Source organism: Microcaecilia unicolor, chromosome 14 (genome assembly GCF_901765095.1).
Source record: "Microcaecilia unicolor chromosome 14, aMicUni1.1, whole genome shotgun sequence".
In the NCBI taxonomy this organism is placed as follows: Eukaryota; Metazoa; Chordata; class Amphibia; order Gymnophiona; family Siphonopidae; genus Microcaecilia; species Microcaecilia unicolor.
This window is the reverse complement of record NC_044044.1, coordinates 51,038,503-51,062,776: the sequence shown is the minus strand read 5'-3', so window position 1 is coordinate 51,062,776 and position 24,274 is coordinate 51,038,503. Positions and strand designations below refer to the sequence as shown.

General features: G+C 46.2%; 1 protein-coding gene across 1 annotated transcript in view; it reads left to right on the top strand.

The window, feature by feature from the left end:
* Nucleotides 1-24,274, top strand: part of FCER1G (Fc fragment of IgE receptor Ig) — a 67,459-nt gene that overhangs the window by 26,109 nt on the left and 17,076 nt on the right. The window contains exons 3-4 of the mRNA XM_030188083.1: nucleotides 74-124; nucleotides 15,333-15,407. Coding sequence (XP_030043943.1) covers nucleotides 74-124; nucleotides 15,333-15,407 — 126 coding nt within the window. The remainder of the gene's footprint in view (nucleotides 1-73; nucleotides 125-15,332; nucleotides 15,408-24,274) is intronic.

Below are 24,274 nucleotides of genomic sequence, written 5' to 3'. Positions count from 1 at the left end.
ATTGTCATGATAGAGAGCTGTGGGAAACTCACAATCTCCTTTTTTTCTCCTCCCCAACATCTTCCCCTTCCAGCTTCAGAATCGAAAGGCCGCTGAGAGACAGGCTCCTCAGAATCTATATGAGGTAATTAAAACTATCTTAATTCCTTTTACTAACCTGAGTAGAGTGATGTGGTAGCCGTGTTAGTCCTCTTTTAAAGGTAATCAGTAGAAATAAAATAAAATCAAACATAGAAAAGAAAATGATACCTTTTTTATTGGACTAGCTTAATACATTTTTTGATTAGCTGTCAAAGGTAATCCCTCGTCCACCCAGCTCTCCCTGTCTCTCACGTAATAGGCGAGAGAGCCCTGACTCTCACCCCACCCTCTTCCTATGAGACTGTCATTAGAATGCTTTGATGTTTCACTTATATGTACTGTTATTTATCGACATTTGCTTATTTCTGATCTGATGAAGAAGGGTTACCTTCAAAAGTTAATCAAAAAATGTATCTAGTCCAATAAAAAAGGTGTAATTTTCTTTTCTTTTTTATTGATTACTTTTACTAACCTGAAAGAATAGGACATGAAACCACTTCTCTTCTCCTGTGGGCAGCATAGGCGCCAACTCCGTGGGTGCTCGAGCACGGCCAATATTTTCCCCGCCGTCGGAACTTCTGATTCCAGCCCAACCTGCCCACCTTCTTCTCCCTCAAGTGTCCTCCATCCTCGCCTTCCTGCCTTCCAGAATTTAAAACTCATCTTACCTTGCCTCACTCAGTCCCGGCGGCAGCAGCAGTGAAAGGCGAGCAGGCTCGGCGCTTCAGCCTTCCCTTCTCTCTCAGCTCTGGTCCCACCCTCATTTCCTGTTTCCGCAAGGGCAGAGTTTAAAAAGGGGTTAGAAGGTTTCCTAAAGGACAAGTCCATAAACCGCTACTAAATGGACTTGGGAAAAATCCACAATTCCAGGAATAACATGTATAGAATGTTTGTACGTTTGGGAAGCTTGCCAGGTGCCCTTGGCCTGGATTGGCCGCTGTCGTGGATAGGATGCTGGGCTCGATGGAAACCTTGGTCTTTTCCCAGTGTGACATTACTTATGTACTTATGCTATTGAATAACTCAATCTGCCTAGATATTCAATACTGGTAGCCAGATATGGCTGGCACCGGATATCCAAGCTCAGTTCAGCCGGTGGCAGCCAGAATTAAAAAAAAAACATAGCTGAATATTATCCCAGTACTTTCTAAAATACATGCACATAATTCTACCTGCCTTGGAGCAGGTGTAAATTTGTACAATTTTAATTTAATTCTGGCATTTATAATCCACTTAACCATCAAGTTCTAGGCGGAGAACAATCACACATTATAAGCAGGTACTTTTCCTGAGGCAATGGATTAGGTTTAAGGTAATGGGATTTGATATTCTGCCTTTATGTGGTACAGTCAAAGCAGTTTACAATTATTATATGCAGATACTTTCTCTCCCCTCTATTTACAAAGCTGCAATAGCAGCTACCGTGCGGCAATGCCAACACAACCAATGGGCTGCTTTGGCATTAGCACACTGGCAGCCACTAACGCGACTTTGTAAACAGGGGAGTTACTCCCTAGTGGGTTCACACTCTAAGCATTTGTACCTGGAGCAATGGAAGGTTAAGTGACTTGCCCAAGTTCAGAAAGAGCTGCAGGGGAAATCAAACCCAAGACGACGAGATCAAAGTCCACTGAACTAACCATTAGGCCACTCCTACACAAGAGCCTGTGTGCATTATTGGGAATTATTAGGAGATCCTGTTTTATAAAGGCACATAGATACCTATATTGACCTTTATAAAATAATCACCCTGTTTTTTTTGTTTGTTACATTTGTACCCCGCGCTTTCCCACTCATGGCAGGCTCAATGCGGCTTACATGGGGCAATGGAGAGTTAAGTGACTTGCCCAGAGTCACAAGGAGCTGCCTGTGCCTGAAGTGGGAATTGAACTCAGTTCCTCAGGACCAAAGTCCATCACCCTAACCACTAGGCCACTCCTCCACTCACATCAGAATTCACCTCAGAATATCTATAGGGGAAAACTGTAGTACGATTGCTTAGGTGCACTTAGGAGGCAGAAAAGCTACCTGCTGAGAAAGAAAATAGTTTGAAAGGTCAAGAATCAGGAAAAGATTTTCCCCTCTAGATTTGTCTGTGTGAATGGCTGCTTATTTATACAACACAAGGTCAGTGGCCTGGGCTATGTACTATCTGAATTCAGTAGAGTAGCTACCCTCAGGTCCACCCAGTAGTGGCACACCCTTGTTGCAGAAGGCGGGGATCTCCAAGCACCTGGCGCATGCTCAGTTTTCACACATGTGCAAAACCTGAGCATACACCAGGTGCCGACATCGAGCATAGCTCACTAAAGCTGCCACCAACTTTGGTGCACTGGAGGAAGTCCAACGATCCTTTGCAGACATCTTCGGCCAGCAGGGCTTAGGGATCACTGCCAGCTCAGATATTTAACATTTGAGTGGGGTATGGAGGTGCAGAGTATGTAAGTGTGTGTGTGGGGGAGGGGGAGGGGACATTATATCTACCCATTTTGGCGGTAGGCCCACCCAAGATTTGAAGTCTGGCTACGTCACTGATAGAATTCAGCAGGTAACCAATATAGAGGGGAAAGAAATGGACATTTGCTTTGCATGCTATGTCATTTTCCCTTTGAAAGCTTCTTATAGTGCAGCCAAAGAGATGTGAAATGCCTTGATTAAGATGTGCCATGCTGGATCTCAAAAGCGTAGGGATGAACAAGTAGCCTTCCAAAAAGTGACCCAGAGGACACACTTGAAAATAAATATAAGTTCAGCTTTATTGATGTCAACAGTTTATCAGGATTCTGCATGCAAACAGACTCGGCACGGACCTGTGTTTCGGTGCCTAAGTACCTGCATCAGGAGTCATTCGATCTTATAGAAATCTTGCTTTGTCACTGTGTTGGTAAAAAAAAAAAGTGAGTAAAATAGCTCCAATTGGTGGATGTGTGGAATGACCTCTTGGTGGAGAAAGGGACTATATTAAGAAGCCATAGGGATAGGCATGTGGGATCTCATGGGGGGGCGCGGGGTGGAGGGAAGTGATAGCAAATGATATGGATGGGCAGACTTGATCTGCCATCATTTTTTTTTTGTAAATGTCTTTATTGAGGGAAAAGAGACAGGCATACATTATGCACCAACCGTTATAACAAGCAAAAAATTACATTAGATAGCATAAAGTACGAAAACCAAGGGAATAGCATATTTATTCCAAAGTTGTCCTTCTGGAGTTTTTGCTCCCTCTACAGCTGCTGCATTCAGCACAGTGGAATGCTCGTCTCTCATAACCCTGCGAAAGTTTTCTTATTTTGAATAGAGTTGTAGCCCCCACTCATGCCTGTTACACCCAACATCCTTCCATTCTCTCTCCTCAGCACAGTCATCTCTTTACATTTGCTCCCACACACAGTATACCTTTCAAGTCAAACAGACGGTTATATACTGGGGCCTCCCAAACATCCTAACTCCAATACCCTAGGGCATCCCGGGTAGAGCATGAAAAGAAAGCCACAATCTACTATAATAAAACTCACCCTCAACGTTCTGAGGACACTGATGTCAGTGAAGCCAAGCCCTGACTTCCTTCAAAAAGGTTCGAAGGTTCGTGGTGGTGAAGCCACCAAAATCGCTCCGGGCCCCGCCCTCGAGGGCGGAGCAATGGAAGAACAACGAAGGGGTTGGCAGCCAGGGAGGCGGGGGGGGGGGGGGGGAATCGCTCCGGGCCCCGCCCTCGCGTCAAACTTCATGATGTTGGGGGCGGAGCAATGGAAGAATAACGAAGGGGTTGGCCAGGGAGGGAGGGAGAGGGTGGTGTTGGCGACGAACACCTTGCTAGCGCCCGTTTCATTTGATCTGAAATGGGCCTCTTTTACTAGTGCTTTATAATATTCCCATTCAGGGGTATGTCTCAGAGAAGCATCTTTGAGCTCACAGTGCCCAGCTCTATTATTCTATGCTGCCTCTCTGCATAGCTGGGAGGGTTAGCATCCACCCAGTGACGCAGGATAACACGAAGTATCACTAAAGTGGCTAAGTGTAGGAATTTTATGCCCATGAGTTTTATCCCTTGCTCCCTTAGACTCAAATCCCATCCCAGCATGAGAAAGGTATAATCCCAAGTAATAGGTCCCTCAACAGTCTCCAAAGCATTCATAGCACCCTTCCAGGTGGCAGCTAAGGTCGGACACTCTAAGAAGCTGTGGAGCCATGCACTCACCCCCCTCCCGCATTTCTCACAAGTGTCATCTTGCCACATCCCCAGTGCCGTACTAATATATGACCTATGCAGTAGCTTAAATTGAGTTTCCTGGAGATCAGCCTGAGGGACCAGAGACCCTAGATTTGAGAAAAGAGAGCTAAGGGTGCTGGAGAAACATTCTCTCCCAAGTCAGTAGTCCAATCCGTCGCTAATCGATCAAGATAGCCTAAATCTGCCTGGTCACAAAGCAATCCATACCAGTTAGACAGAGTATTAGTCTTGTATGAGATTCCCATAAGTGCTCTATCTGAATCTGTCCATGATAAAGATGTGTGGTGCGATTGTAGGAGATGGCTACGATAGTACCTAGCCTGCATAGAGCTAGGCAGGACCCATCGAGACTTCACCTGATCAAAGGATGGCATTTGGCCCCCATTTACCTGTAAGAAGTCTTCCACCGCCGAACATCCCCTGGACTGCCACTCACGGAATCTTGCAGAATCTATCCCTGGGAGAAATCCCTGGTTCCCCACGAATTGTAAGAAAGGTGACGCTCTTGTGCTCCCCCCTACCCTGATCCGCCGATCTGCCATCATTTTCTATGTTTCTATGTAATTGCACCAATAAGGGACAGAAACATAGAAACATGACAGCAGATAAGAGCTAAATGGCCCACCCAGTCTGCCCATCCTCAGTAACCACTAACTCCTCCTTTCCCTAAGAGATCTCACGTGCCTGTCCCATGCTTTCTTAAATTCAGACATATTCCTTGTTGCCATGACCTCCACTGGGAGGTCCACTACCCTGTCCATGAAAGAGTATTTTCTTAGATCACCAGTTATATACTCAGAACCTCACGACATGTCTATCCCTATTCTTTTGTGCTACACATTCATCTGTAGGGTTGTTTTGTCTTTTTTCTTCCTTGCTGAACCACACCATGGTTTACTAGCAATGGCGTACCAAGGGGGGGGGGGGGGGGGGGGGGGGGGCGGTCCGCCCCGGGTGCACGCCTGTCGGCTCTTCGTTTTCATGCTCCCTTTGCCCCGGAACAGGTTACTTCCTGTTCCGGGGCAGAGGGAGCATGAAAACGAAGAGCCGGCAGGCGCGGCACCCCCCCCAGCAGCGTGCACCTGTGGGGGGCGTCGCGCTGTTCCGGGGGGCACTGCACCCGGGGGCGGGGCGGGGTGCATCGGCAATCCGCCCCGGGTGTCAGCCCCCCTAGGAACGCCACTGTTTACTAGAATCCTTTCTCTAACAGTGGCCATTCTGGGCCATTTGGCAACTGTCTTCTTACTCTGTGTTTCAAATACATCTAAAAACTTATTTGTTTTAAGAATTCTTGATCAGTTCTGATAATGTTAAACATTATGGTTCAGGTTTGTTAAGCTTCTGGTTTTTTTTTTTTTTGTAAACCACTGTGGGACCTACATGGTTGGGGATAAAGCAGTCTAAAAATGCTGAGATTAGATTAGATTTTAATGGCTCACTCAATCACAGAAGTAAGAAGTGATGATCCCCACATCTGCCTAGCTAATAATTAATGGATATTTCCTCCAAACTTGTCCAAACCTTTTAAATCCAGTCACACTGATTTTTTTTTCCAACTGGCTCCCACTGGGATCCTGGTGTTACGAGTCTTGTTTACCTAGTTTCCCTTGAGAATTTTCTAGAAGATGGAGTGCACTCACGTACTTTGCGTCTGCAGTAGGTACATAAGTAGGACTGTTAGATCATGAACGAGTAAAAGGGACACTCAGGGAGAACAAGGCCATAGCGGAAAAACTGATTGAATTCTTTGTTTCTGTCTTTATGGAAGACTAGTAAGAAAGGCCCGTTTCTGAGGCCAATGAAACGGGCGCTAGCAAGGCGCTTTTGTTCCCATCCCCCTCCCCTTGTTGCTGGACTTACCCTCCGTGCTTCAGGGTGGTCGTGGACGCCCCGCCCCGGCCGGCGACCCGCCCCGTGACGTAGAGAGTGGCTGGCTGGCTCCCTCGCTGCCTGTGACCTACAGCCTGCCTGGCTCACTCCCTCCGTTCGTCCTCGCGTAGTAGATCGATGTATGCCCCGCCCTCGCGTCAAATGTGATGATGTTGAGGGCGGAGCAATGCGATTGGTCAAGTGTCATAGCTCCGCCCTCGACATCATCACGTTTGACGCGAGGGCGGGGCAAACAGTAATGGGGCTAAATTCCGATCTCTGGCACCTCACAAACCGGAAGTTGCAGCTTCGTTAGAACGTTGAGGTAGCAAATTATGTGTGGAAGGGGCTTGGCTATGGGTGGGTCTATCAGTGAGAGTGAGTGGTGCATGAGTGACAGTGAGTGGTGAGTGGTGACAGCCTAAGTGCAGGGCTCCAGGGTTTCCCTGCCACAGAGTGAGCTTCAGAATGTTTGAGGTGAGAATTATTAATATAGATGTAAGAGATCTGCCTCATCTTTTCTGAGATGCAGTGACCAGAACTGCACACAGAATTCGAGGTGCGGTCACACTATGGAGCGATACAAAGACATTATAACATTCTTATTTTTGTTTTCCATTCCTTTCTTACCCAGCGCTGCACACTGAGCAGAGGGTTTCAATGTGTCATCAACTATGACACCCAGATTCTTTTCCTGGCCGGTGACTCCTAATGTGGAACCTTGCATCACAAAGCTATAGTTTAGGTTCCTCTTTCCCACATGCATCACTTTGCACTGCCACTTGCTCACATTAAAAATCATCTGCCATTTGGATGCCCAGTCTCTCAGTCTTGTAAGGTTCTCCTGCAATTTTTCACAATCATCTTACAATGTAACACAGAAACATGATGGCAGATAAAGGCCACATGACCCATCCAGTCTGCCCATCCTCTGTAACCCCTAATACTTCCTGTTCCGAAGCGATCCCACATGCTTGTCACATGCCTTTTTAAATTCTGAAACAGTCCTCGACTCCACCACCGGGAGGCCATGCCACACCTCCACCACCCTTTCTCTGAAATAATACTTCCTTTTTTTTTTTGTTACATTTGTACCCCGCGCTTTCCCACTCATGGCAGGCTCAATGCGGCTTACATGGGGCAATGGAGGGTTAAGTGACTTGCCCAGAGTCACAAGGAGCTGCCTGTGCCTGAAGTGGGAATTGAACTCAGTTCCTCAGTTCCCCAGGACCAAAGTCCACCACCCTAACCACTAGGCCACTAGGCCTATTCCCTCTTAACTTTGTCATATGCCCCCTCATTCCAGAGCTCTCCTTCATTTGAAAAAGGCTCTCTTCCTGTACATAAATGCCCTTGAGATATTTAAACATTTCTATCATGTCTCTTCTCTCCCTCCTGTCTTCCAGCGTATACATGTTGAGATTCATAAGCCTGTCCCTATAATTTTTGCATTCAAGTCCGCTTACTAATTTTGTAGCCGCCCTCTGGACCGACTCCATCCTGTTTATATCTTTCTGTAGGTGCGGTCTCCAGAACTGCACGCAGTACTCCAAATGAGGCCTCACCAGAGACTTATACAACAGCACTGTCACCTCCTTTTTCCTGCTGGTCATGCCTCTCTTTGTGCACCCAAGCATTCTTCTGGCTTTGGCCGTCACTTTTTCTTCCAGTTTGAAAGCTTTATGGTCGTCAGTCACAAACACCCCCAAGTCCCGCTCTTCCTTCACACACTAAAGCACTTCACCCTCTATACTGTACCGTTCCCTCAGATTTTTGCGACCCAAGTGCATGGCCCTGCATTTTTTGGGTTTAAACCTTAGTTGCCAAATATTGGTCCATTCCTTTAGCTTCGCTAGGTCCTTCCTCATGTCATTCACACCCTCCAGGGTGTCCACCCTGTTGCAGAGTTTAGTATCATCTGCAAATAGACAAACCTTACCAGACAGCCCTTCCGCAATATCGCTCACAAAGATGTTAAAAAGAGCCGGCCTCAGGACCGATCCCTGTGGTACTCCACTGGACATCCTTTTCTTCAGACTAAGCTCCATTTACTACCACTCTCTGTCTCCTACCATTCAACCAATTTTTAACCCAATCAGTTACTCTAGGTCCAACACCGAGGGCACTCAATTTATTTATCTGTCGCCTGTGCGGAACTGTGTCAAAGGCTTTGCTGAAATCCAAGTATACCACATCAAGCGCCCCTCCCACATCCAACTGTTTGGTCACCCAGTCGAAGAAGACAGTCAGATTTGTCTGACACGACCTGCCACTAGTGAAGCCATGCTGCCTTGGGTCCCGCATTCCATGTAGTTCAAGAAAACTCACAATCCTCCTCTTCAGAAGCGTTTCCATTAGCTTACTCACCACTGAGGTCAGACTGACAGGTCTGTAATTCCCAACCTCCTCCTTACTTGCACTCTTGTGCAAAAGAACCACATCCGCCCTTCTCCAGTCCACCGGGACCACTCCAGTTTCTAAGAAAGCATTGAAGAGGTCTGTCAGCGGAGCTGACAGAACTTCTGCGAGTTCCTTAAGCACCCTTGGGTGTATTCCATCAGGCCCCATCGCTCTGTCTACTTTTAGTTTGGCAAGCTCCTCACAAACACAGTCCTCCGTAAATGGGTCTTGGTCTACCATACATCCATCCCCTTTAGCCTTTGTTTTCTGCAGCTCTACCCCGGTCTTTCATTTGTGAACACAGAGCTAAAATAATCATTAAGCAGTTCAGCTTTATCCTTATCTTCCACATTTCTCTCCCTCAGCTTTGAGCCTCACAATGCTGTTATGGCACTTCCTCTTGTCACTTGCATATCTGAAAAAGGTCTTGTCCCCCAATTTTACCGTATTAGCTATCTTTTCCTCAATTTGCCGCTTCGCTTTCCTGTTAGCTTTTCCAGCTTCTCTTCGCTTATTTAGGTATTCTCTCCTATCTTCATCTTTCTGAGTCGTCTTATAAGGTCAAAGGCTAGCCTCCTTTCCCTTATCTTTTCAGCTATTACATTTGAGTACCAGAGAGGCCTTCTTTTCCTCTTACTTTTACTTAATTTTCTAACGTAGAGGTTAGTTGCCTTTAATATAGCTCCTTTCAGTCTTGTCCATTGCTGTTCTACATCCTTCAGCTGTTCCCATCCCGCTAACTGTTCCTTGAGAAATTCTCCCATCTCGGCAAAGTTAGTTCCTTTGAAATCCAGGACCTTCAATCTCAAATGAGCCCTCTCTTCTGTTTTAATATTGAACCATACCATACAATGATCACTAGATGCCAAATGGTCTGCCACCTTCACGTGAGAAACGTACTCTCCATTTGTAAGCACCAGGTCCAGAACAGCTCCATCCCGCGTCGGTTCCATTACCCACTGCTGGAACAATTCTTCCTGTAGGGAATCTAAGATCTCTTTGCTTCTAGACAACCCCGCAGCCGGGACACCCCAATCAATATCCGGCATATTGAAGTCACCTATCAGTAGTACTTCCCCTTTCCTAGCTATCTAGCGAATGTCTTCAATTAAGTCCCTGTCCATTTCCTCCGACTGTGAAGGAGGTCTGTATATCACTCCGATATAGACACATTTTCCTTTCCCTCTTTCCAGCTTAACCCACAGCGCTTCTTCCCTACCCCACGTGTCCTGCAGTTCTGTCACTTTGGATATCACTCTTAGAGTATAATGCCACACCTCCACCCTTTTTTCCTACTCTGTCCTTCCTGAATAGATTATAGCTAGGTATAGCAACATCCCGGTCATGGTTCTCCGTAAACCAGATCTCCGTGACCGCCACTAAATCCAAGTCCGCTTCCATTATTGTAGCCTCAAGATCTAGAAGTTTGTTTCCCATACTATGGGCATTGGTATACAAGGCTCTCCAGATTTTACTCTTTTTATTCACTTCTATAGAGGCATTAGATGTCCTGCCTTCCTTGGGGTTAATTATGTCTTCGTGACCTTTTATATCCATCCCCATCAATTTTAGTTTAAAGCCCTCTTTAGTACTTTAGCCAGTCTGTTGCTGAAGACACTCCTTCCCTTCCTTGACAGATGGACACCATCACCATTCAGTACCTCTTGGAAAATCATCCCATGGTCTACGAAACCAAAGCATTCTCGTCGGCACCAACCACGCAGCCAAGCATTTATCTCCAAGATGCGAGCTTCTCTCATTCAACCTTTACCTTCGACAGGGAGGATCGATGAGAACACCGCCTGTGCACCTAGTTGCTTCACCCTCTGACCCAAAGCACGAAGTCTCGTATGATACGTTCAGTAGGATACTTAGCTGTATCATTTGCGCCAACATGGATGAGTAGCATAGGAGTGTGGTCTGTAGGCTTGATGAGTCTAGGCAATCTTTCCACAATATCACAAATCTTGGCACCAGGCAGACAGCACACCTCTCTGGACAACATATCTGGCCGGCTGTAACAACTTTGAATAACTTTGTGTCATCAGCAAATTTAATTACCTCACTAGTTACTGCCATCTCTAGATCATTTATAAATAAGTTAAAAAGCAGAGGTCTCAGAACAGACCCCTGGGGAACTCCACTATCTACTCTTCACCATTGAGAATACTGACCATTTAACCCTACTCTCTGTTTTCTATCTTTTAACCAGTTTGTAATCCACAATAGGACATTACCTCCTATCACAAGACTTTCTAATTTCCTCAAGAGTCTTCCATGAGGTACTTTGTCAAATGCCTTTTGAAAATCCAGATACACTATCCACCTTATAATCGAAAGAGAAAAACGCCTAGATTTCGACACAAATCGGGAGATAGACGTTTATCTCACAAAAACGAATAAATCGGTATAATCGAAAGCCGATTTTGGACGTTTTCAACTGCACTCCGTCGCGGATGCGGACAAAGTTGATGGGGGCGTGTCAGAGGTGTGGCGAAGGTGGAACTGGGGCGTGGTTATCGACCAAGGAAAGATGTACGCGTTAGGGCGATAATCGAAAAAATAAAGGCGTTTGTAGCAAACATTTAGGACACTTTTGTTGGACCCTTTTTTCACACGAACAAGTCCCAAAAAAGTGCTCTAAATGACCAGATGACCATCGGAGGGAATCGGGGATGACCTCCCCTGACTCCCCCAGTGGTCACTAACCCCCTCCCACCACAAAAAAATGATGTTTTACAACTTTTTATTTTCACCATCAAATGTCATACCCACCTCCCTGGCAGCAGTATGCAGGTCCCTGGAGCAGTTGTTAGGGGGTGCAGTGGACCCAGGCCCATCCCCCCCTACCTGTTACAATTGTGCTGCTTAATGCTTATTAGTCGTCCAACCCCCCCCAAACCCACTGTACCCACATGTAGGTGCCCCCCTTCACCCCTTAGGGCTATAATAATGGTGTAGACTTGTGGGCAGTGGGTTTTGAGGGGGATTTGGGGGGCTCAACACACAAGGGAAGGGTGCTATGCACCTGGGAGCTCTTTTACCTTTTTTTGTTTTTGTAAAAGTGCCCCCTAGGGTGCCCAGTTGGTGTCCTGGCATGTGAGGGGGACCAGTGCACTACGAATCCTGGCCCCTCCCACGAACAAATGCCTTGGATTTATTTGTTTTTGAGCTGGGCGCTTTCATTTTCCATTATCGCTGAAAAACAAAAACGCCCAGCTCACAAATTGTCGAATAAAACATGGACGTCTATTTTTTGCAAAAATACGGTTCGGTCCGCCCCTTCACGGACCCGTTCTTGGAGATAAACACCCATGGAGATAGACGTTTTCGTTCGATTATGCCCCTCTAAATCGACCGGCTCACCTTTATCCAAGTGTTTCTTCACCCCATTATCCAGGCTCCTTCTCATCTTGTATCTCTCCCAAACTTTCTGCAGGATCCATGGTCTTCCCAACCCTATACCTCTCTGAGATTCTTTCCTGTCTCCTCGCTCTCCATGATCCAGGTTCTCCTCACCCTGTGCATCTCCCAAACTCTCTCCTTTTTCTGTGATCCTAGGTCTTCCTCACCTTGTACCTGTCAAACTCCTTCTCCAGGACCTAAGCCAGTCCTCTAGGGTAGCAGATTTTCTGAGCAGCTCAGTTCCTGGAGTCTGTCTACATCGTTACAATTTTCCCTTAAGCATTTTCTTTTTCTAAGGAACTTCTTCATTTAGTTTCTTTAATGAAACCATCCGTATGAGTCAGAGGGAGATGCACAGATCATCTCTTTGCAATCTGCTCACATGTACTGCTGCAGTTCCTGATGGCTCTTACCCCTGCTTCACTCGGTTTTGATTACTTAGCTCTCTTATGGGAAGGCCTTTGCTGTCCTAGGAGAGGACTAACTTTTCATTTTCTCTTTTTCTTGCTTTTTGTGTCCTTTCCCTAGACTTTCCCCACACAGGGCCAGTGTTAAGGTGGGGGGGGGGGGGGGGGGGGGGGGGATGAAAACAAGGCGACTGCCCTGGACCTCCATACCCTAGAGCTGTGTTTCCTGAGTCCAGTCCTGGAGTACCCCTTGCTAATCAGGTTTTCAGGATATCCACAATGAATATGCCTGAAAGAGATTTGCATATAATGGAGGAAGTATGCAAATCAAGTTCATGCATATTCATTGTGGATATCCTGAAACCTGATTAGCAAGGGGTACTCCAGGACCGGGGAAAAACTGCCCTAGAGGGCCACAAGCCACTTGAAAGCTAAAGAAGGCACAGCCAGGCAGCAGGCTTTGGTTCTTCCTCCAAAATTTCTGCCCTGGGCTCCAGCTTGCCTGTTCCCACTTCTTCCCTCGCTCCTTCTTATCTCCTATTATTCATTCTCTCTTTTCTCCTCTTTTACTACAGGAACTTCCCCCGATTCACCTCAGTGGCATAGCCACAGGTGGGCCTGGTTGGGCCAGGGCCCACCCGCTTAGGGCTCAGGCCCACCCAACAGTAGCACACGTTTAACAGTAGCTGGTGGGGATCCTAAATTCGGCCAGCTGAAGACTTCCCCCTGATGGTAATGAAAACAGTATTCTCCACGACACCTGCACATGCTCAGTTTTCAGCACATGCCTGTTGCAGACTACCAGGGTGGAAAGAAGCATTTTCCTGCCAGCTGAGATATTTTTGGGGTGGTGGTTGGGGGGGGGGGGGGGGGGAGAACACTTGGTGCCCACCCACTTCTTGCCTAGGCCCACCCAAAATCTGTTTCACCTTCTCTCTATTCTCTCGCTCTAACTAATCCTCTTTGACCCAGTCTTACCTTCCTTCTCTTGGATCCAGCTTCCCTCTTAGCTTTCTCCTAGTTCCTCTGGAAGTATGTTGTGGTCCATCATGGTAGTACCCACTACAGTAATAAGTATTCAGGCCTCTACAAGGTCTTCTTGTCAAGTATATCCTGATGTGTAAACCAGTGGCTGTTCTAAAACTGTTTTCTACCAAATAAGGGAGACTCCAAATCCTTCACCCAAATTCACATTTAATAGAATTGATGACAAATGAACAAACAAATGGAACACTTGTAAATAAAGCTAATCTGTCCCTACAGAATGAGTCTGTGTCTGTAACTTAATGCTTTCCCAGAGAGCAGAACTGTTAATGACAGATAATTAATTTGTAAAAGGTTCAAAAGGGAGACTCAGTGCTGCCAAGTTACCATTCCAGGAGGGAGACATTTTGACCAGTCGTGGATTTCTGCCAAACTCATCCAGTGCATTATGGGACCTACAGAACTGATTTCATTGGCTAGAATTATGGACTACAAATACTTCACTGCTTTGGGATGTAAGTTTAAAACCAGGACCAGCCAAAAAGTCTCCCTCCTGGAATGGGTAACTTGGTAGCTCTGGAGACTTGATGTGAAAGGTAGGGAATGCAGTGGAGGCATAGCCTAGTGAGTAACAGCCAGCAAAGCCAGGTTCAAGTTCTGCTGTTGCTTCTTACGATTTTGGGTAAGTAGGTAGAAAATTAGATTGTAAGCCCTCTGGCAACAGGGAAATTCTTAGGGGTCCTTTTACTAGGGTGCGCTGAAAAATGGGCTGCGGTAGTGTAGGCATGCGTTTTGGGCGTGCACAGATCCATTTTTCAGCGCGCCTGCAAAAAATTCTTTTTTAAAAATTTTTGCCAAAAATGGACGTGCGACAAAATAAAAATTGGCGCACGTCCATTTTGGGTCTGAGACCTTACCGACTTAGCGGTAAGGTCTCACACATTAACCGGGTGGTAATGATCTACGTGTGCCAAATGCCACGGCACGCGTAGCGGACGTGCACCAGAAAATAAAAATTATGTTTTGGACGCATGCCAAAAATGAAATTACTACAAGAGCCATGCGGTAAGTCCGAAATTGGCGTGGGTTGGGCGTGCGTAGATGCTTTACGCAGCTTAGTAAAAGGGCCCCTTAGTGTATCTCAAAATAACTCACTGTGAGCTACTATTGGAAAGGTGTGAGCTAAATCAAAAAAAAAAATGTTCTCATCTCTGAATAAAATGCATTGAAGCTGGGTGATTATTGTTCCTTCTCATACAAGTTGGTAGCCTTACCCTTTTCCTTTTGCCAGAGAAATCCTTCCCTCTGGTCTTCCAGTGCTAGACTGCTTACCTGTCTCTCCTCTTTTCTTTGATAAAATGGATGCATTGAGCCAGTCAGAAAGCTGTGTTTATTCTTCATCCCTCCCTCTAACATTAACAGTTTTCCTCCCTCCAGAAGGCAGCTTCCATATTCAGAAATCAGACTGCAGATTGGCATTGTGCTCCACCAGTGTCTGGAAGAAGGCTTAGATTTTGCATATAAAGTTTGGACAGAAATAACTGGGTAGACTGGATGAACCATTCAGTCTTTTTATGCCATTATCCATCAGGTTATTGAGACTTTGAAAGTTTTTCCATATGTGTCCATTTTCAGAAGACTCCAGACAATATACAGTTCCCCCAAAGAAGGAAAAGACTCAAGGTTGGCACTATATCTTCAGGTCAACCCTTAGGGTAATAAGTCCAGGCCTTGCCCCACTGTATGCATGGATTTGTAGATTTGATTTTCTCAGGTTGGTCTAAAGAAAACCAAATTTGTATCATCATGTTTGGTTGACCTAAGGTGAAATGATCACCCTTTTCTCTGTTTTTTTCCCCCTCCACTTCTCCCTCCAGCTTCCATTCCTATGTCCTGAGCCACTAGTCCAACATTCATGGTCCAAACTTTGTCTTTTTTTCTATTGCTTTCCACAGCAGTTACATCACGGTGACAAGCAGGTCTATCATGAGATTCCCTTCAAGGAAATAGAACTTGAAAAGTCCGGCAAGGTATGTACTATAAAGTTCACTACATATAGAAGCTACGTGAGGAAGTGCAAGGGCAATATTTTGGCATCTTCAACAGGAACATAGGGTGTACAAAGGAACCAGTTACATGCCCAAAATATTTTCCAACCAAGTTGGATTATTGTTCCTTCTCATACACGCCAACTCCAGGCTCCGCCCTTTCTGCCTCGCCTCACCCTATGCCTGGAATAAACTTCCTGAGCCCATACGCCAAGTCCCCTCCCTGCCCATCTTCAAATCCTTGCTCAAAGCCCACCTCTTCAATGTCGCTTTCGGCACCTAACCGTTATACCTCTATTCAGGAAATCTAGACTGCCCCAATTTGATTGACTGCATATTTTGTCCTTTAGATTGTAAGCTCCTTTGAGCAGGGACCGTCCTTCCTTGTTAATTTGTACAGCGCTGCGTAACCCTAGTAGCGCTTTAGAAATGTTAAGTAGTAGTAGTAGTTACCCAAAGAAGTGGCTGTTCTTGAGGTTATGGCCTCAAATCAGCCCCACTTGAGTAATCAGAAATGCATCAGACATTTCAATGGTGCAAGTTAAATGTGTTCTATAACAACTGAAGAAGGTGTCCACTGAGGCATCCATTAGAAGAGCCAACTGGTTTAAACCCAGTGTCCCATACCCAACAGCATAAGTGGTATGTGTTCAGGGAGTCGGAGAAACAGGTTATGTCTAAAAATTAAACGTTAATGTAATTTAGATTCTTATACTACTACTACTACTACTTAACATTTCTAGAGCGCTACTAGGGTTACGCAGCGCTGTACAAATTAACAAGGAAGGACGGTCCCTGCTCAAAGGAGCTTACAATCTAAATAACAAAATGTCAATTAGCCCGCTTTATCCCACAAGGCCCAGATCCGGTTACAATCTTATAATGTCAGTTAGAACAAAACCAAAAGCATTAACAATCAAGATAAAATCAAAGTACAATGTCCGTCTGCTGTCTAATCCGATAGGATTTTAAGAATTGCAGATTAATTATGTAGAAATAAAGGTTAAGAGACAACAAAAAATAATATATGGTGATACATATATTAACTGTCTCCCTCCTATATAAACTAAGGAGGACGTTATCAGCATGGGCTGCTGTTAAGACGTGTTATTTTACTGTTGATCGCAGGTTATTAGGTTTCATTGCATAAAATGGGACCTGTGCTGAAATAGTATGAGTTAGTGGTAAAATAATGTCTTAATGGTACACCCCTAAGAGTTCCTACCAAAAAAGGGAAGGTTGAAACACGCTCTGGCCAGTATTCAGCACTATTTAACCATCCAGGAACAGCTCCTGGCTGGTTAAACAGCACTTAACCGGCTAAGTGATAATATTCACGTAAGATAGTAACATAACATAGTAGATGACGGCAGAAAAAGTCCTGCACGGTCCATCCAGTCTGCCCAACAAAATAAAATCATATGTGCTACTTTTTGTGTATACCTTACCTTGATTTGTACCTGTCCTTTTCAGGGTTACAGACCGTGTAAGTCTGCCCAGCACTATCCCCGCCTCCCAACCACCAGCCCCGCCTCCCAACCACCGGCTCTGGCACAGACAGTCTGCCTAGCACTATCCCTGCCTTCCAACCACCAGCCCCGCCTCCCACCATCGGCTCTGGCACAGACCGTATAAGTCTGCCCAGCACTATCCCCGCCTCCCAACCACCAGCCCCGCCTCCCAACCACCGGCTCTGGCACAGACAGTCTGCCTAGCACTATCCCTGCCTTCCAACCACCAGCCCCGCCTCCCACCATCGGCTCTGGCACAGACCGTATAAGTCTGCCCAGCACTATCCCCGCCTCCCAACCACCAGCCCCGCCTCCCAACCACCGGCTCTGGCACAGACAGTCTGCCTAGCACTATCCCTGCCTTCCAACCACCAGCCCCGCCTCCCACCATCGGCTCTGGCACAGACCGTATAAGTCTGCCCAGCACTATCCCCGCCTCCCAACCACCAGCCCCGCCTCCCAACCACCGGCTCTGGCACAGACAGTCTGCCTAGCACTATCCCTGCCTTCCACCACCAGCCCCGCCTCCCACCATCGGCTCTGGCACAGACCGTCTAAGTCTGCCCAGCACTATCCCCGCCTCCCAACCACCAGCCCCACCTCCCAACCACCAGCTCTGGCACAGACAGTCTGCCTAGCACTATCCCTGCCTTCCAACCACCAGCCCCGCCTCCCACCATCGGCTCTGGCACAGACCGTATAAGTCTGCCCAGCACTATCCCCGCCTCCCAACCACCAGCCCCGCCTCCCATCCACCAGCCCCGCCTCCCAACTACCGGCTCTGGCACAGACAGTATAAGTCTGCCCAGCACTATCCCCGCCTCCCAACCACCAGCCCCGCCTCCCAACCACCGGCTCTGGCACAGACAGTCTGCCTAGCACTATCCCCGCCTCTCAACCACCAGCCCAGCATCCCCCCACCAGCTGCCCCCTCCCCTGTCCACAGTTCCACTTCCTTTTTGTCCACAAATTAAGCTGTACCTCAGCCTCTCCTTCCCTCCCCCCCTCAGGAAGTAGAAAGCTTCTGCCTGAAGCTAAATTTTTCCCCAATTGAAGAGCAGGTGCTTAATGAGGAATAGCTGGTTGGGAGTTGGTTATCTCCATTGAATATTAGCGCTTAGTGTATAGCGGCTAGCCATGAATATTCACAGAGATGCCAAGTTATCCAGTTCCAGGCTGGAGATTTTGGGACAGTCTTGGTGTTGAACTTACATCTCAAAGCAGTGTGGGATTAGTAGTGCCTGATCCAGCCCATTGAAAATAGTGCTGCAGGTCCTATAACGCATCAGGATGGGGTGGTCAGAAATCCAGGACTGTCCTAAAACCTCCAGCCTGGAACTGGATACCTTGTTATCTCTGTATTCAGTACTTCACCAGCTAAGTTTAGCAGACAAATTGGGCAGTCTAAATAGCAGTCCTATCTTTGGCCGCTACAAACTTAACAGGCCAGTGCTGGATATTAACTTGGCCATTAAGTTTAAGCCGGCCGAAAACTCCCTGGATGTTCAATGCCAGTCACCAGAAACAGCCCGGTATTGAGTATCTGGCCTCAACACCGATCGCGGCATTTAGCCAGCCTGCCTCCCGTGGGCTGAATATGAGCCGGACTGTCTTGTAGTAATGGATTACAGAAACTAAATGAATAGATTGGAAGGAATCTTATGTCTACATGTTTGTGCAATTAGAGATATTTTAAAGTTTGTGGTTAAGAGCTGGAAGTTACATCAAGTATCCTGTTGTTGTGATATGAAATACTTTTTAAAAATTATCTTCTAAGCATGACATGCTTCTCTGAACTCTTCGTGTTAAGTTCTCTTTAAAGCTGTTCCCCATTCTAGGTGTTTTTGTGCAGTGTGCATTTATCCTTTTGGCCCACTTTTTGGGAAAAAAAAAAGTCCCAGTAAAAAACACACAAAATCAAGCCATTGGGATGTAGGAGGAGCCAGTATTCTTAGTAGACTGGCCACACAGACCTCCCAACAGAGCAATGGGATGTCTGTGTGGCCAGCCTAGGGGGCACTGCAGTGGTCTTCACCTAAAAATTCTCAGGTACACATTTGACCGTTGCTTCCTTGTATAATGAGCTCTCCAAAACCCATCACAAACCTACTGTATCCAACTGTACACTACTACAATAGCCCTTATGGCTGCAGGTGTCACCTATATGTGGGGACAGTAGGTTTTTTTGGGGGGCTGACACTTTCCACCACAAATGTAACAGAGTGGTCCCCTTCTCCATAGTGCACTGCATCGACCACTAGGCTACTCCAGGGAACTGCTTGCAGCTATAACATCTGAGGTGGTCATAGAGGCTGGTGTGTACTATTTCTTTTACATCACCCAGTGATTCTGCTCTGTCCCCTGCCCTCCCTCCAGCCACCCAGCGATTCTCCTCTTTCCCCTGCCCCCCTCCAGCCACCCAGCGAAGCAGATTTTTCCTCTCAGAGTCTCTAGCTGACAACCTCAGCAAGCCTCTCAGTCCAAGAATAAGTCCAAGAGTTGAATTCTGGATGCAAATGGTAAAGTCTTAGATAAGGCCTGATGTGGTAGCTGAGCAAGCCTTGTCAGTTGGTTACAAGGCACGCAGTTCACTAGTATAAGGAAAATCAGTCTCTGGCTCTCCCGAGCGTTCTGTTCACCTGACCATCCTCTGGTGTTTCTCTCTACTGTTCTTCTTCTTCTTGTTCCAACTCATCCAACTAACTTTCTTCAGTTCAAACCAGGGTTGCCAGGTTGAAAAAAATTTCCCCACCCAAATGAGCCCAAAACCCACACAAAATGAAACCCCGCACCCGACATCATCAACCCCGCCCCCGACGTACCCCCGACATCATCAACCACGCCCCCGATGTCACTAACCCCACCCCTGACATCGTTAACCCAGCCTCTGTGGGGCTTCTATTGGACCAAATTGGACCAATAGAATCCCCAGAAAACCGCCACCATTTTAAACCACAGAGCTGGCACAGGACACAGGCAGCAGCAGTGTGCAGAGGCAGCAGTGGACAAAGGCAACTGGGCAGAGCCTCTGGGCCCCCGGAGCCTCTGGGCTCTCGGGCTCTTCCAGGTTGCCTGAACGGTCAGTCCGCCCCATCTATGTATTGCCTATGCCCTGCTCCTGTGTGTTCCACCCTTGGAAATACATGCGAAATTAAGTGGGTATTTGCAGAAGGCAATATGCTGGCATATACACATGTATATGCTACTCTTCTACTCACAAAGCAGAACAGATTCCAAGTGAAAGTCACACAGTGATACATTGCGGAAAAAACACTCGTTATGGTCTACGTTTTGCCCAATCAAGTGCTGCCTCAGAGGTATAATAATGACTATGTCATAAAATATAAATAAACATACACAGCTTTACAAAAATAACTTATCATATAAATAAATAAATAAATAAATAAAATCATAACTAATTCAAATAATATCACCCTGTATAAAAGTTAAAGCTTGCGAACATATATATAACTTACAGTGCCAATAAAACAATTTCCAGTACAGATAAAACCAACCCGGGTTCTTATATTTACCATAGTTTGTTTTATAAGTGTTGTAGTCTATACACGTTTGTCCATGTCTGTTTTTTCTGCTTTATAAGTTTGTTCTATCTCTATTGTAAGTTGGTTTTATCTGTACTGAAAATTGTTTTATTGGCACTGTAAGTTATATATATGTTCACAAGTTTTGACAATTTGTTTTATATACGGTGATATTATTTGAATTAGTTATGATTTTATTTATATGATAAGTTATTTTTGTAAAGCTGTTTATGTTTATATTGTTATGATTTATAGTTATTATACTCCTGAAACAGCCCTTGATTGGGCGAAACGTGAACCATGTTGGGTGTTTCTTCAATAAAGTACTGCTGTGTGACTTTCACATGGGATGATTTGTTTTGTGACTTTTGATCTGTTTTTGATCTGGAACTCATTGCCAGAGAAGGTAGTGACGGCAGCTGGCCTTGCTGAGTTTAAAGGGGGTCTGGACAGATTTCTGAAGGAAAAGTCCATTGATCGTTATTAAATTTTGGGGGGTTTTGCCAGGTTCTTGGGGCCTGGATTGGCCGCTGTCGGAGACAGAGTGCTGGGCTTGATGGACCTTTGGTCTTTTCCCAGCGTGGCTGTGCTTATGTTACGAATCCATAGTACCTCTCTTGTGTTATAAGTACATAAGTAATGCCACACTGGGAAAAGACCAAAGGTCCATCGAGCCCAGCATCCTGTCCACGACAGCGGCCAATCCAGGCCAAGGGCACCGAGCAAGCTTCCCAAATGTACAAACATTCTGTACATGTTATTCCTGGAATTGTGGATTTTTCCCAAGTCCATTTAGTAGCGGTTCATGGACTTGTCCTTTAGGAAACCGTCTAACCCCTTTTTAAACTCTGCTAAGCTAACCACCTTCACCACGTTCTCTGGCAACGAATTCCACGTTGGGTGAAGAAAACTTTTCTCCACTTTGTTTTAAATTTACTACACTGTAGTTTCATCGCATGCCCCCTAGTCCTACTATTTTTGGAAAGTGTGAACAGACGCTTCACATCCACCTGTTCCACTCCACTCATTATTTTATACACCTCTATCATGTCTCCCCTCAGCCGTCTCTTCTCCAAGCTGAAAAGCCCTAGCCTCCTTAGTCTTTCTTCATAGGGAAGTCGTCCCATCCCCACTATCATTTTAGTCGCCCTTCGCTGCACCTTTTCCAATTCTACTATATCTTTCTTGAGATGCGGCGACCAGAATTGAACACAGTACTCAAGGTGCGGTCACACCATGGAGCGATACAATGGCATTATAACATCCTCACACCTGTTTTCCATACCTTTCCTAATAATACCCAACATTCTATTTGCTTTCCTAGCCGTGTTGTGTTAGTATGCTGGTATTCTAAACATCAACGTGCATGGAAATGTTAGTGCCTAGCTTATAAAATTGCTCCGAAAGCGGAAAAACCACTTTAGAATATCTGGCCGAGGGTGAACTAATAGACGCCTCTTAAAAGTTAAAAGAGACGTTCATGACTTCTCCCTATTATTTTTTTGTGATTGTATTTTTGTATTGAATCCACAAGAATCATAAACTTTCTTGAAACTCACAAGCTCGACTCTGTAGTACTGAGATCACACTGCATCTCATGCGGTCAAGGGGCCCATCACATGACTCTGAGAAGTGATAAATATCATGCCCATCTATGCAACAGATTAGCTGAAGCTCCACATCCTTCTCACCCACCGTGAAACCACTCGCACAGAGAAAGGAGAAGGTTACAGTAGGGTTTCTTAAAGCAGCCCTTTCCTGATGATTCATACAGTCAGTTGGGTTTTGAGAAGATCCACCATGAATGTGCATGAGATAAATTTGTATATGCTCATTTTTCAGTGCACATAAATTTATTTCATGCATATTCAGGAGGGGTTTGGGGATGCCTTGCCTTATAGGATGTTTTTAGCTGACAGCTGGTTTACGACTCTCACACTGAGGGACTGAAATAAGTGAAAAAACATTATGATGGGGAATAACTGATGCTGATTAGAGCCCTGAACTGTCATCTTGGAAAATCCAGCTCCCTTGTCCAGGGCCAGCGCAAGGGTATTGATTAGCCTAGGCAAACCTTCAATGTTACGTTCCCTCCCCTGCCCGCCTTCAGTTAGCTTTCAGGAACCTAATCTGCCTCCTTTCCCCAAGACATCATGTTTTTAAATATTAAACTTTGGTATGTGTGTGTAAATGGGAGCCCTACCTATGGCCTACCCATGGTCTGCTCCTGTGTATGAGGGCAATTTCCAAAAGTCATCTACCCAGTGAAACAGCTGGTTTGAAAATGTCTCACCCCTCCTGCAGGTTAAAGTATGCATTGATGGTTCTTAGTTTGTATGGCTGGCAAAAGCTATTGTTATGCTTTGACTTTGGCTGCTCTTTGCTGCCCTAGACAATTGCCTAGTCTTGCCCTTTTCAAATGAGACAAGTCAGTCCTAGTTTTTGCCCCCTGCTCATGCATGGAAATATAGTCCCTGCTTTTCTTATTAAGAGGGAGTGGGGAGAGGGGGAATCAGTTCCACGATTCCATATGTGCAGAAGGTACCACCGGGACAGGAGCAACCTTTTTCTTGGGCCACCTGTAATCCGTGTACTAGAACAAGAAGTAACCTTACAAATAATATCCAGTAATCCTATATAATAAAACACACCTCCAACATTCTGAAGCTGGCTGCATGGCTGAGGCATTCCTGCTCTCTGTATCCATCTCCTGAATTGACATCACGTACTTCCGGGTTCGTCACAAGCAGAAGTGACCAACCACAGGTTTCTCGGCTTTTGAATGTTGGAGCTGCATTCTATTAAATAGGATTGGTCAGTTCCTTGAAGCACAGCCAGAGCTCAGCGTCCTGCACAGTAATGCTCAGACACCAGAGAGAGGGAGGGGGGGAGGTATCTCTGTCACACACACACTCTCTCTCACAGTCAATGTCTTTCTCTCTCTCACACACTCTATGTCTCACACTGTATCACATTCACTCTCTATGTGTCACACAGTCACTCACACACTCTCTTGGTCTCATACACTCAGTCTCACAGAGAGTCTGTGTCTCACACACACTCTCTCTCTCGCACACACTGTATCTGTGTGAAACACACTCTCTCTCACACTGTGTCTCACATATGCACTTGCACACACTCTCATTCTCACGCACACACTCTCTCTCTCACAGACACACTCGCACCCAGACTCACACTCGTACCCAGACTCACTCTCTCTCTCACACACTCGCACATTCACTTTCTCTCTCACATACAGTCACTCTCTCAAACATACACACTCCGAGGAAAACCTTGCTAGCGCCTGTTTCATTTGTGTCAGAAACGGGCCTTTTTTACTAGTAGTATAATAAAAAAGTTTAGTAAATGAGAAACTTTAAAAACAAATACGAATCTAAATGTTCCAAATATTCACGCAGATTCACAACAACTTCATCAGTATGATCCCACCTGTGGTGCTAACAGAGCTGCCAAGTTACCCATTCCAGGAGGGAGACATTTTAGCCGCTCCTGGTTTTAAACTTACATCCCAAAGAAGTGTTTTGTGTGTAGTCCTCCATGATTCTATCCATTGAAATCAATGCTGCAGGTCCAATAATCCACCAGAAATCCAGCACCGGCCAAAAATTCCCCCTCCTGGAATGGGTAACTTGGCAGCTCTGACCCTTTGGCGTTCCTAGGGGGGCGGACACCCGGGGCGGCGCCCCCCCCCCCGATGCAGCGAGGACCCCCCCCGGCGAAAGACACCCCCCCCCCCGCGAAAGAGCCCCCCCGGGTACATGCCGCTGGGGGGGGG